At 34.9% G+C, this 10,509-nt stretch overlaps 2 protein-coding genes across 3 annotated transcripts in view; both read left to right on the top strand.

Annotated features, from left to right (window-relative positions):
• Nucleotides 1-1,249, top strand: part of ddx49 (DEAD (Asp-Glu-Ala-Asp) box polypeptide 49) — a 10,682-nt gene extending 9,433 nt beyond the window's left edge. Inside the window, exon 13 of the mRNA XM_073826094.1 lies at nucleotides 993-1,249. Within this exon, the coding sequence (XP_073682195.1) occupies nucleotides 993-1,118 (126 nt within the window). The 3' untranslated portion in view covers nucleotides 1,119-1,249. The remainder of the gene's footprint in view (nucleotides 1-992) is intronic.
• Nucleotides 1,250-3,177: 1,928 nt separating this feature from the next.
• Nucleotides 3,178-10,051, top strand: lsm4 (LSM4 homolog, U6 small nuclear RNA and mRNA degradation associated). Of its 2 annotated transcripts, XM_073826069.1 has the most exons (6): nucleotides 3,178-3,315; nucleotides 3,585-3,626; nucleotides 4,424-4,522; nucleotides 4,641-4,842; nucleotides 7,808-7,888; nucleotides 9,795-10,051. In XM_073826069.1, the coding sequence occupies exons 1-6, from the start codon at nucleotides 3,313-3,315 to the stop codon at nucleotides 9,797-9,799; spliced, it is 432 nt and encodes a 143-aa protein (XP_073682170.1). In that variant the 5' UTR covers nucleotides 3,178-3,312; the 3' UTR covers nucleotides 9,800-10,051. The 2 variants fall into 2 exon arrangements, with proteins under 2 accessions (XP_073682170.1, XP_073682169.1); XM_073826068.1 differs by lacking the exon at nucleotides 9,795-10,051 and having other exon boundaries at nucleotides 7,808-7,923.
• The last annotated feature ends 458 nt before the right edge of the window (nucleotides 10,052-10,509 follow it).

Raw genomic sequence — 10,509 nt, 5'->3', positions numbered from 1 at the left:
ATGATGACTTTCACCTTGATAGTTTAACGCGGATGTATACCGAAGACTATAGAATATGGTCGCGCGTTTAAGTCTCCTCCGCCAAAACACAGACGGGATCGCGTCGTCCTCCATTCATAAAAACCGAATCTACTATAGCAAAATGCCACGTAAATTCGTCGTTTTTTGGATTCATAAATCAACTGTTGGTCTGTCACTTAATTCAAATCGTGATATGGACTAGTGTATGTGAAAACTGAAATGCAAAAAGACCATTTTAATTTGAATCCGTTTGCCTAGCTGTATGTATGCATGGCGGAGACGCGCTTTTACTACACGCATACTGAAACACACGTGACGCTCCCGGTAATTTTTGGCATTTTCATCTCACATGAACAGATAAACTCAATCTCCCAAACTGCTGTGAGTGTCACTTTTACCGTTTCATTTGAGAACTAGCATCATATCATACTGTATACACAGAAACTTCACGGCAACCTGTCAAAATAAAAGTACGGTGTAACATGTAATGGGTTGGGTAGGTGTTGACGTTAAAAAAAACAATCTAATAGGTAGAAAAAATAATTTCATTGTTAGTTAGTTAGTAAACACAAGTACATCTAATTGAACATAATTTATTTTCATCAACAAATTATCATAGAACAGCTTTATGAGCTTTATGATCCATTCTCAAAGACTTACTTTTAGTCATTATTTGGGTAGCACACATATTCTGAATGCCTTCAGCAGAATTCAAATTAGCCATTTTAATCTAGATTAATCTAGATTAATTCCAAGATTTAATCTAGATTAATCTAGATTAAAAAAATTAATCTATGCCCACCCCTAATATATATATATATATATATATATATATATATATATATATATATATATATATATATATAAGATTTGAATACTTGCTTTTAAATGTGTTTTTTGGTTGTGGTTTGTTGGTCAGCAGTTTGCACCAATGCTGTAGGATTTATTTATTTATTTTATATCTATCACAGGATCCAGATTTGGAAGAAAAAAGGAAACACGAACTTGAAAAGATGAGAAGAAAAAGGAAGAAACAGAACATAATGAAGAGAAAACAGTGCGAAACCAGTGCAAAAACGACAGCAGTGGATTCTTGAAGTGTTGATATTGCACGTTCAGATGTGTGTGTGTGTGTGTGTGTGTGTGTGTGTGTAGTGTAAATGTGCCACAATCCAATGTATAAAATCTGTATTCCAATATTTCAAAATAAATCACATTTTATGAGCAATGTTGAGTGTGTTCCTAAATGAAAAGATATAGTCATGCCTGAAATTATTCATACCCAAACCAGCAAGTTTTTTTTTTGCCCGGAAATGACACCGGCTTCTCCCAAAAGATAATAAGACGATAAACAAGAGGCGTCATTGTGGGAAAAAAATATTTCTCAGCTTTTATTTACATTTGAACAAAAAGTGGCATGTCCAAAATTATTCATACCCTTTGCAAACTGTCACAGTCTGTGGGAAAATCCGAAGTTCTATACCATTCCAAATAGTCCAAGCAGTTCTAAAGCATCCTAATTACCCTGATTCATTGGGAACAGCTGTTTTAATCAACTCAACAGGTGAAAAACAGAAGCTCTGCTGTTGGTTTGTGGACAGTCATGGCTAAGACAAAGGAGCTCACTGAGGACCTGCGGCTGCGCATTGTGGCTCACAAGTCAGGAAAGGTCTATAAGACCCAAATGTTCCAGTGGCTACAGTGCAAAGTATTATAAAAAAAATCTCAAAGCAGACAGTCCAACAGGCACCGCACACCACTAGGTTCTACGGTCGCAGAACAAGGAAGATACCACTTCTCCAGATAAGGCACACAAAAGCCCACTTGGCCTTTGCTCATCTGGACAAAGAAGAAGACTTCTGGTCTTCTGTTTTATGGTCAGATAAAACATTTAATTGTTTGGCCACAATGATTTGTATCGTAAAATGCGCTATACAAATAAACTTGAATTGATTTGAATGATGTAGCCTTCATTTGCTGTAAAAAAGGAGAAGCCTTCAACCCTAAGAACACCATCCCCACTGTCAAACATGGTGGTGTGAACCTAATTTTTGTGGGTGTTTTTCAGCCGGTGGACCAGGGATTAAAAAAGGAGCAATACATCAAAATTCTCAACAACAACATCAGGCAGTCTGCAGAGAAACTTGGCCTTGGGCACCAGTGAACATTTCAGCTCGACAACGACCCAAAACACACAGCAAAAGTGGTGAAGAAATGGTTAGCAGACAAAACATTAACATTTTGCAGTGGCCCAATTAAATCCAATTGAGAATCTGTGGAGGGAGCTAAAGATCAGGGTGATGGCAAGGAGACCCTCCAACCTGAAAGAGTTGGAGCTCATCGCTAAAGATGAATGGGCAAAAATACCAATGGAGACATGCAAAAAGCTGGTCAGCAATTATAGGAAGTGTTTGATTGCTGTAATAGCCAATAAAAGCTTTTCTATTGATTATTGAGAAGGGTATGAATAATTTCGGACATGCCACTTTTTGTTCAAATGTAAATAAAAGATGAGTAATAATTTTTTCCACAATAATGCCTCTTGTACATCGTCTTATTATCTTCTGGGAGCTGTCTGTGTCATTTCTAATAAAAAAAAAAAAAAAAAAAAAAAACTTGCTGGTTTAATAAAAGTAAGAAATTTAACAGGGGTATGAATAATTTCGGGCTTGGCTGTATATGTGACCCTGGACCACAAAACCAGTCTTAAGTAGAACGGGTATATTGGCCAAAAATACATTGTATGGTTCAAAATGATCGATGTTTCTTTTTAAAGCCAAAAATGATTAGGATATTAAGATCATGTTTCATGAAGATATTTTGTAAATGTCCTACTAACGTTATATCAAAACTTAATTTAATTAGTAATATGCATTGCCAAGAACTTCATTTGGACAACTTTAAAGGCTATTTTCTCAGTGTTTTGAATTTTTTGCAACCTCAGATTTCAGATTTTCAAATAGTTGTATCTCGGCTATATATTGCCCTATTCTAACAAACCACACAGCAATGAGAAGCAATTTCAAAGAATTGACCCGTATGACTGGTTTTGTGGTCCAGGGTCACATATTATAATTACCGCAATAAATATAACGATGCAAAAACCGCATCCGTATTTAAAATAAGGGCTTTTATTTTGACAACGTCCGCTTTTACCTGGAAGTACAACAGTAAACGTTTTGCAAACCACCTTGTGTTGCATAGATTCACAACAAATCTTGGAGATTTAAGAGTTTTGCTGATTATAACTTTATTAGAGCTTTAATAAGACTCACCAGCCGCTCACCTGACATGGTAAGCGACGTTTATAAGCTCGCAGGGTACTTAAACTAAAGCTCAGTTGATGTTTTGAGTAGACACCGGTCTGGATTGCTAATTTCTGTGAACGTTTTGTATTTAAGCGAACGCCTTTTTGCACGTAGACGTGCGATCTTGTTTTATTAAGTTGTTTTAAAAATTAAACCTTTTATAAATCACTCCAGAAGTTTACAGAAGCGCTTTTATGTAAATATTGTCATCATCACCAGCTTTACGTGTTTATTTAACTTCTTTTTCTCTCCTAGCTTCCGTTATCTTTACTGAAAACAGCACAGAACCACCCGATGGTGAGTATGAGGGGGCTCACATCATGTGTACACAGTTAAAAGAATTGTTTACAGAACAGTTGTGGAGAAATTTAGCATTACCTATGAATGGGTGCCGTCAGAATGAGTCCAAGCAGTTGATAAAAACATCACAATAATCCCAAAGTAATCCACACCACTCCAGTCCTTCAAATAACATCTTGTGAAACCAAAAGCTTCATGTTTGTAAAAAAACAAATCCGTCATCAATATGTTTTTACCGTCAAGGTGTCCATACTATTCCTTTCTCCACTAAAAAGTAGTTTCGTCTGAATCAAAAGAGAAATATGCATTACATTTTTTTTTATAAAGGACCAACTAGAATAGTTAAGCAGTTACTATATGTGACCCTGGACTACAAAATCAGTCATAAGGTTAAATTTTTCAAAACTGAGATGTATACATCATATGAAAGCTCAATAAATAAGCTTTCTATTGATAGGATAGGACAATATTTGGCCGAGATACATCTATTTGAAAATCTAGAATCTGAGGGTGCAAAAAAATCAAAATACTGAGAAAATCACCTTTAAAGTTCTCCAAATTAAGTTCTTAACAATGCATATTACTAATCAAAAATTACATTTTGATATATTTATAGTAGGCATTTCACAAAAAACTTCATGGAACATGATCTTTACTTAATTTCCTTAATTTAAAAGAAAAATCAATAATTTTGACCCATACAATGTATTTTTGTCTATTGCTACAAATATACCACAGCGACTTAAGATTGGTTTTGTGGTCCAGGGTCACATATAAGGTTTTTGTGTTTTCAGCTGGTGGAGTTAAAGAATGGTGAGACGTACAACGGTCATCTGGTCAGCTGTGACAACTGGATGAATATCAACTTGAGAGAAGTTATTTGCACCTCACGGGTATTTCCTATTTCCTTGTTCTTTGGAATATTTTGATGGCATAAACATGATTGAGCGGTTCTGGTGTTTGCATCTGTGCTGGAATGTAATGGTTGTTTCTGGCTGCTCTGAATTGCAGGATGGAGATAAATTTTGGAGGATGCCGGAATGCTACATCAGAGGAAGCACCATTAAATACTTACGAATCCCTGATGAGATCATAGATATGGTGAAAGAGGAAGTGCTATCGAAGGGACGTGGCCGGGGAGGCATGCAGCAGAACAAGCCACAAGGAAAGGGCAGAGGCGGCGGACCTGGAAGAGGTGGTGGATCCGGCAGAGGTTAGACACATTTTAGAGCCATTGGGATAGTTGACCTAAAAATGAAAATTCTGTCATTACTCACTCACCCTCATGTCGTTCCGAACCTGTAAGACCTTTCATCTTCAGAACACAAATTAAGATATTTTTGATGAAATCCGAGAGCTTTCTGACCCTGCGTAGACAGCAATGACACATTCAGTGCCTAGAAAGGTAAAAAGGACATAATAGTTTAAATAGTCCATGTGACTCAACCGTAATGTTATGAATCTACGAGAACAACTTAATTCAACTTAATAACTTATTTCAACAATTTATTTTATGCGCCATGGTACTGTCGTGAACAGTATAAAGAAGAAATTGTTAAATAAAGTAGTTATTTTTGTTGTCTTTGCTCACAAAACGTTGTCTCATAGCTTCATAAAAATTATGGTTGAACCACTGATGTCACAGACTATTTAAACAGTGCAGGGTCAGAAAGCTCTTGGATTTCATCAAAAATATTTTAATTTGTGTTCTGAAGATGAACGAAGGTCTTGCGGGTTTGGAACAACGTGAGGGTGAGTAATTAATGACTTAATTTTCATTTTTGAGTGAACTGTCCCTTTAACAGAATAGTGTGACAAATGTTATATTTACTAGAACTAAATTCTAAAATTCAAAAATTTAAATTCTATCATCATTTACTCGCCCTCAAGTTGTTCCAAACCTGTATGAGATTCTTTCTTCTGTTAAACACAAAACAAGATACTTTGAAGAATGTTGGTAACTAAACAGTTGACGGTAGCCATTGACGTCCATAGCGTGGAAGAATATACTATGGAAGTTAATGGTTACTGTCAACTGTTTGGTTACAAACATTCTTTAAAGTATCTTCTTTTCAACCGGTTAACCATCACTCCAACTTTTGGTGCATAGACCACAAAATGTCATTTTCAACTGAAATAGTTGTAGGGTACAACGGGGCTAAAGGCGCTTTTGATATTATTTCCCTCTAAACTACTAGATTAGAAAAAAACGTGGCGTAGCACTTTTAATAATATCTGCTTTTCAAGATACACATGCAAATTTGACTGATGATTGACACAATCGACCTATGCTTACTTGATCTAATATTTGATGTTTTAAAAATTGTATAGATTTAAGTAGCACAAGAATCACTAAAATTATTCAATATATCTTGAGACAAAGGTCTTCTTAATGATTTTCAGTTTTGTTTTAAGATATTTAAAGCAACAGTTTTTAAATGACGAAAGAATATGTAAAAGTATGGTATTTGATGTAAAAAGCACCCTTGTTGTTGGGGCTAAAAGGCACAACAATTAACATGATAATTAATAAAGGCTGACTTTTCTATTTGTTAGCAATGCATTGTTAGATTCAGGTGGTAAATATCATATTATGTTGGGTGTCCACCTTTGAGATGATCACCATGTTTCAAATGAAATCATTGTATTTTAAAACATGCTGTTAATCATGTCATATAATAACATATCATTAGTTGTTACTACTATAAATCTATTACATTATAATGGGATCTCCTTCAATGCTTTCAGAATCTTTACATTTTAAAATGATTGTTTCGATATTTTAAAATGTTATATATTATGTATAATTATCGAACAAAAATTATCTTATTCATCAAAATAAGCAGAAAATAGTACAAACTTTGAAAAAGTGGTTGTTTTGAACCAAGTATTCATTAAGACTAAAAACAGATTTGTTTTTTTAAAACAAAAACCACTTTTATGATTTATTTTCATAAAATCTGTTGCTCCGTAAATGTTCAGTACAAACATATATATCTTTTTATGCGTTCATACACTTTCAGAGCAGTAAAATGCACATATTTCTCTTTGGGTGTGCCTTTAGCACTGTTGTACCCTAAATCTGGAATGCTTTGAAGCATAGACAATATGTCGTTTGAAAGCCAACTATAATGGCTAAACATAAACATCAACGTTTGGTGTGACCATCCTTTGCGTTTAAAGCAGCTTTTGCCCTATGTGCACTTGCGCATTGTTTTTCAGGTAGCTTTGCAGGCAGGTCTATTTGAAGCATCTTGGATTTAGTATGTTTTTTCTGTCATTCCAGACAGAGCGAACAATGATGAGATCAGATCTCTGTGTGGAGCACTAGCTGTTGACTCCTTGTGCAAACAAAAATCTCCCTGGATTATTATTAAATTAATGGCTAAATGAATGTTTGGAAATATAAACGGATAGAAATAACTGACTGCATATTTTATAAAAAATACCCGTTTCAAAATATGTTGGACTCTAAAACTGTCTCTAAAAGAAGCTGTGTTATTCTCAAAAAATATTTCAAAAAAAGAAATTGGCTTTCAGTAATATTTTGGCTGCAGACTTGATGGGTCCATTGGTGATCGATATAGGGATGTCGACCATATTTTTTCATATTTTCAAAGAATTTATGACGTAGGCATCCTGTTTAAAAGTAGTATGAGCAGTGTGACAGTATTGTATTTAAATTCAAACTTTAACAAACAAAATATAACATTTTAACCGTTGGCATCAAAAATCTATTTTTTATATGGGTGTTATCTTTTAAAGTCATTGCATGAAAAAGTCATGGTTTACCAACTTTTTGCATGATCGATCGCACATCTTAATTTCATACACCTAATTTAATTTCTTACACTTTTGAAGCATGCTCTTATTACAAATTGATAAATAACGTTTTGCAATGCAAGCAGCAAAATTAGCTGTTTTGTACAGCTAATCAATTGATTCGCGAACCTGCACTAAAGTCCCGAACTGAATCAAATGATTCACGAATTGCACAGAATGTCCCGAAATGGATTAAATGATTTGCGTAACTGAATCAAATGATTCGCGAATTGCACAGAATGTCCAAAAAAGGAATCAAATAATTCGGTATATAATTTCTTTTAACAGGATAAATGTTGCAGTCATGGTTTTTTAAAATGCATACACAAAGTTGACTCCCCCCCTTTTTCTTTTAGGTGTTTTTGGTGGTCGTGGCAGAGGCATGCAGGGAACTGGCCGTGGACAGCAACAAGATAAAAAGCCTGGCAAACCACAAGGTGTCAAAAACCAGCACTAAAAAACACATTCTTAGTTTTAAGGTTACTCCTTTCAGACACAAAAGCACCTTTATCAGGTCTCTTGACGTTAGCACATTAACATCATAAGGCTGAGTATTTTATTTTAGAGACTCGTTTATCCACTTTTTTTCCTCAATGTGAAAGTAAGCCTATGGATGAAACTTCTGGTTCATTAGCCGCTGTAGGGAAATAACTAGAAGAATAACAACGTGCAGTAAACGGTAAAACTGTGTAAAACAGTGTGTTCATAATTAAAACAATACATTAAATATGTTGTGAGACAGCAATTTGCAATGCAAGCAGCAAAATTAGCTGTTTTTTACAGCTAATCAATTGATTCGCGAACCTGCACTAAAGTCCCAAACTGAATCAAATGATTTGCGAATTGCACAATGTCCTGAAATGAATCAAATGATTTGCAAATTACACAGAATGTCCTGAAATTAATTAAATGATTCGCGAACTGAATCAAATGATTCACGAATTGCACAGAATGTCCCGAAATGAATCAAATGATTCGCGTAACTGAATCAAATGATTCGCGTAACTGAATCAAATGATTAGCAAACTGAATCAAATGATTTGCGAATTGCACAGAATGTCCAAAAAAGGAATCAAATAATTTGCGAACTGAATCAAATGATTCGTGAATTGCACAGAATGTCCCGAATTGAATCAAATGATTTGCGAACTGAATCAAATGATTCGCGAATTGCACAGAATGTCCCGAAATGAATCAAATGATTTGCGAACCGAATCAAATGATTCGCGAATTGCACAGAATGTCCCCGAAATGAATCAAATGATTCGCAAATTACACAGAATGTCCTGAAATGAATTTAATGATTCGCGAACTGAATCAAATGATTTGCGAATTGCACAAAATGTCTCAATGAATCAAATGATTCGCGAATTGCACAGAATGTCCAAAAAAGGAATCAAATGATTCGCAAACTGAATCAAATGATTCGCGAATTGTACAGAATGTCTCGAAATGAATCAAATGATTTGCGAACCTGCACTAAAGTCCCGAACTGAATCAAATGATTCGCGAATTGCACAGAATGTCCCAAAATGAATCAAATGATTCGCAAACTGAATCAAATGATTCACGAATTGCACAAAATGTCTCAATGAATCAAATGGTTCGCGAACTGAATCAAATGATTCACGAATTGCACAAAATGTCTCAATGAATCAAATGATTCGCGAATTGCACAGAATGTCCCGAAATGAATCAAATGATTTGCGAATCTGCACTAAAGTCCCGAACTGAATCAAATGATTCGCGAATTGCACAGAATGTCCCGAAATGAATCAAATGATTTGCGAATCTGCACTAAAGTCCCGAACTGAATCAAATGATTCGCGAATTGCACAGAATGTCTCGAAATTAATCAAATGATTCGCGAACTGAATCAAATGATTTGCTAATTGCACTGAATGTCCAAAAGAGTAATCAAATGATTCGCGAACTGAATCAAATGATTCGTGAATTGCACAGAATGTCCCGAAATGAATCAAATGATTTGCGAACTGAATCAAATGATTCGCGAATTGCATAGAATGTCCCGAAATGAATCAAATGATTCGCGAACCTGCACTAAAGTCCCGAACTGAATCAAATGATTCGCGAATTGCACAGAATGTCTCAAAATGAATCAAATGATTCGTGAATTACACAGAATGTCCTGAAATGAATTAAATGATTTGCGATAAGACTGGAAGCCAGACATAAAATTTACAGGAAGAAAAAGGTGGATAAAAACTTTACAGAACTTTTTGCACTGAGTTAGTTGTAAAAGCTCTTATTGGAAAAACACAAAACATTTATCATGTGAATTTTTACAGACTGTCTCATACTTTTTGTCATCTATTTTCTCAGTTTGATCATCAGCCGAAAAGAGTGAGTTTAATTTGAAAGGGACGTCCCGGATCTCTGTGAAGATTTTAATTTGGACAAGCTGACGTAAAGATGCTCTTCCATTTTCTCCAAATTGCTTTTATTTTCTGTTCACTCACATTTTGGTGCATATTTTCACATTTGCTGTTTTAAGTTTGTTTTTGTGCTTAAAAATACAACCATGGTGTAACTTGTGTATAATGCACTTGTGAATAAAGAATTTTTGTTAAATATTGCAATTGCTGTTAATATATATATATATATATATATATATATATATATATGTATATGTGTGTGTGTGTGTGTGTAAGCGCTCCATCATGTCTATAGAAATGCAAACAAGTTACATGTATTAAAGTAAAATCTTAGGTAACTGCTGTCTTTACCCCAAAAGTATTTTGACTATCTTTTGAAAGCCAACATACAAATTGCTTGCTTATTAATAGTTCACCCAAAAATGAAAATTGGATGTTTATCTGCTTACCCCCAGAGCATCCAAGATGTAGGTGACTTTGTTTCTTCAGTAGAACACAAACAAAGATTTTTAACTCAAACTGTTGCAGTGTGTCAGTCATGTAATGGCTGTCAATGGGCACCAAATCTTTGACAGTAAAAAAAACATACACGGACAAAACCAAATTAAACCCTGCGGCTTGTGACGATACACTGAGGTGTTAAGACACAAAACAATCGCTCT

This window comes from Garra rufa, chromosome 20 (genome assembly GCF_049309525.1).
Source record: "Garra rufa chromosome 20, GarRuf1.0, whole genome shotgun sequence".
NCBI classification, from domain to species: Eukaryota; Metazoa; Chordata; class Actinopteri; order Cypriniformes; family Cyprinidae; genus Garra; species Garra rufa.
The sequence above is the reverse complement of the archived record's forward strand: the minus strand, read 5'-3'. Positions and strand labels throughout refer to the sequence as shown.